The sequence below is a fragment of the Octopus bimaculoides genome, chromosome 17, assembly GCF_001194135.2.
Source record: "Octopus bimaculoides isolate UCB-OBI-ISO-001 chromosome 17, ASM119413v2, whole genome shotgun sequence".
In the NCBI taxonomy this organism is placed as follows: domain Eukaryota; kingdom Metazoa; phylum Mollusca; class Cephalopoda; order Octopoda; family Octopodidae; genus Octopus; species Octopus bimaculoides.
Genome location: NC_068997.1, coordinates 5,432,982 through 5,435,753, shown reverse-complemented (window position 1 = coordinate 5,435,753; position 2,772 = coordinate 5,432,982). Strand labels below are relative to the sequence as shown.

At 35.6% G+C, this 2,772-nt stretch overlaps 1 protein-coding gene across 5 annotated transcripts in view; it reads left to right on the top strand.

Moving 5' to 3' along the window:
* Window positions 1–2,772, top strand: part of LOC106883725 (hepatocyte growth factor-regulated tyrosine kinase substrate) — an 86,976-nt gene that overhangs the window by 26,033 nt on the left and 58,171 nt on the right. For all 5 annotated transcript variants that reach the window (XM_052974051.1, XM_052974050.1, XM_052974053.1 and 2 more), the window contains exons 2-3: window positions 907–991; window positions 2,100–2,175. In XM_052974051.1, coding sequence (XP_052830011.1) covers window positions 907–991; window positions 2,100–2,175 — 161 coding nt within the window. The remainder of the gene's footprint in view (window positions 1–906; window positions 992–2,099; window positions 2,176–2,772) is intronic.

Here is a 2,772-nt window from a genome sequence, read left to right as displayed (position 1 = left end):
TATATGGATTATGAAGCTGATCCAAATTTCAAGCTGTTGGATTATCCTCAATAAATTTACACTTTATTGTGGTATTAAGTAATTTTAGTTCCTTTCACTGTAATCAAAATACGTATATTTTATTTTATATAAGTTTGTAGCATGGTTCTGGGTTCAGTCCGACTGCATGGCACCTTGGGCAAGTGTCTTCTACTATAGCCTCGGGCCGACCAAAGCTTTGTGAGTGGATTTGGTAGACGGAAACTGAAAGAAGCCCATCATAGATATGTATATATGTTTGTCCCCCCAACATCGCTTGACAACCAATGCTGGTGTGTTTATGTCCCCGTAACCTAGCGGTTCGGCAAAAGAGGCTTACAAAGAATAAGTTCTGGGGTCAATTTGCTCAACTAAAGGCAGTGCTCCAGTATGACCACAGTCAAATGACTGAAACAAGTAAAAGAGTAAAGAGTATGTGTAAGAAAGGGTGATGTTATAGCTTTCTCTACACTATCATCTTGTTCACAATTGGTTTGGAAAGAAAGTACCAAAAGAATGCATCTCCAATAATTTATTATAAAATATGTAAATTTATAGACCTGTTCAACACATTGTCATGGAAATGCAACTGAGATCATTAGCAAATATCAGGTCTCTTTTTGTGTGTATTGTAGGAAATCAATTAGCACTGAATACATGGTTGTACTAAAAATGTGTATGTGTTGGGATTTCAAATTTATGCATGTTTCATACAATCAGCCTTAACTTGGCTGCATTCTTCAAAAGGTATTCTTACACAAACATACACACTAAGTGTTGTCCTCTTCCTATGCAGTTGGTTCTATGAAATCTAGGTAAAGGTTTGAAATCTTAAATTTATCTCTCTCTCTCTCTCTCTCTCTAATTATTTTCTTTCTTCTATTACAGAGAAAGCAACAAGCCAGCTACTATTAGAACCAGACTGGGACTCTATTTTAGGTATCTGTGACTGCATCAGACAGGGAGATGTACAGTAAGTGTTGACATGTTTTTATTTACATAAATACTGGGGTCCATTTGTTCAACTAAAACTCAAGGCAGTGTCCCAGCATGGACTCAGTACAGCGACTGAAATAAATAAAGGATAAAAAGATGTAACTATATCTAGTCTTGCTGTGATGAGTTTTGGTTAAAAGTGAGGTTAATGAGAACGTCTGATCTGCAACTGAACAATAACAAGTTCAGCTATTGTTAGACTCTGTTCAGTCCCAAGATAGCTAAATCCACCACCTTTAAGTTCATCATCATCATTAATGTCAACTTTTCTGTGCTTGCATGGATTGTCCCACTTAGTTGAAGCAGAGTTTTCACAACTGTATGTTCCTTTCTATCACCAAACCATACCTGTTTCCAACCTAGGTAATATTTCTCCATGGCATGGTTTTGCAAAATATTGGAAATGGATGATACTGTTTGTGTGGCAATGATGCTTATTTCAACTATTATGCTATGTCAAGAAAAAGAGTGACATTCAGATTTCACACACATGTACACAATGTGCACACACACATACACATTGATATACACAATGGGCTTTCAATTTCCATCTACCAAATCTACTCTCAACACTTTGTTTAGCCCAGGACTATAACAGAAGACACATACCCAAAGTGCCATGCTGCAGGGCTGAACCCAAAATCGTGTTGGGAAGCAAACTTCTTAACCAGACAGTCATGTCCGTGCCTATAGAATGTAATGCAGCTTTGATGTGAATCAGTGGTTTTCAACTGGGGTCCATATGACCTTTGAGGGTACATATGAGATTTTGTTAAAGTTTATGTGCAATAAATTTGTTATACTTCTACACTACACAAGATATTTAACAATTTTTTAATACAGTTCCTAATGTTTAATTATAAAAATATTACTTTTGGTGAACGATACATTTACAAATTTCATGAAAATGATAAACTGAAGTAAAATGTAAAAGGCTGGAGTTTTCCTGAGACTAAAGCAATTTAATGTGACTAGGTATGGCTGATTTGTGAAAATTATTTTTCTGCTGTTAGATCCAACTATTGAGTTTTTATTTTTAGAATGTGGTGGTCTGTTAAACATTTCTTTTTCTTTTTGTTTTCCAGACCCAAATATGCCCTGACTGCAATCAAGAAGAAATTAGCTGTTGATAATCCTCATGTTGCAATGTTTGCACTCCAGGTAACTTTGTTGATAATTTTCATTATTGTTTGATTTTGATTTTTAGCTTTGCCAACTATAAATAGATATATGTGTATGTGTGTATTCTTTCTGCTACAGTTGCAACACCTGAAATTTTGACATATAGGGCTAGTCAATTACATTTGACCCCAAAATGTTGAAAGGCAAAATCAACTTTGTTGGAATATATGAATATATATCAAAATTGCTGATGTGGCCAATGACAGTACCACTGATTGGCACTTGTGCCAGTGGAACATTAAAAGTACATCCGAACGTGGGGTGTAACCGGCCTACTTATGAGTACCCCTCATTCATTGGACAATGAACTTTACTTGTGAAGACCTATTGAGGCAAGTGTCAACAAATCAAAATTGCTGATGTGGCCCACCTGATTGACACAACATTGTGTTATCTATTCTTTATGTTGACCAGTAAAAGACTGGTAACATCAGAGAACTCTTGAGTCCAGTGTTTCACAAGAATCCTTCCTTCAGTTTTTAAACCGTCCAACCCATGCCAGCATGGAAAGCGGAGATTAAAAGATGATGATGAGATATATATATATATATATATATATATATATATATATATATA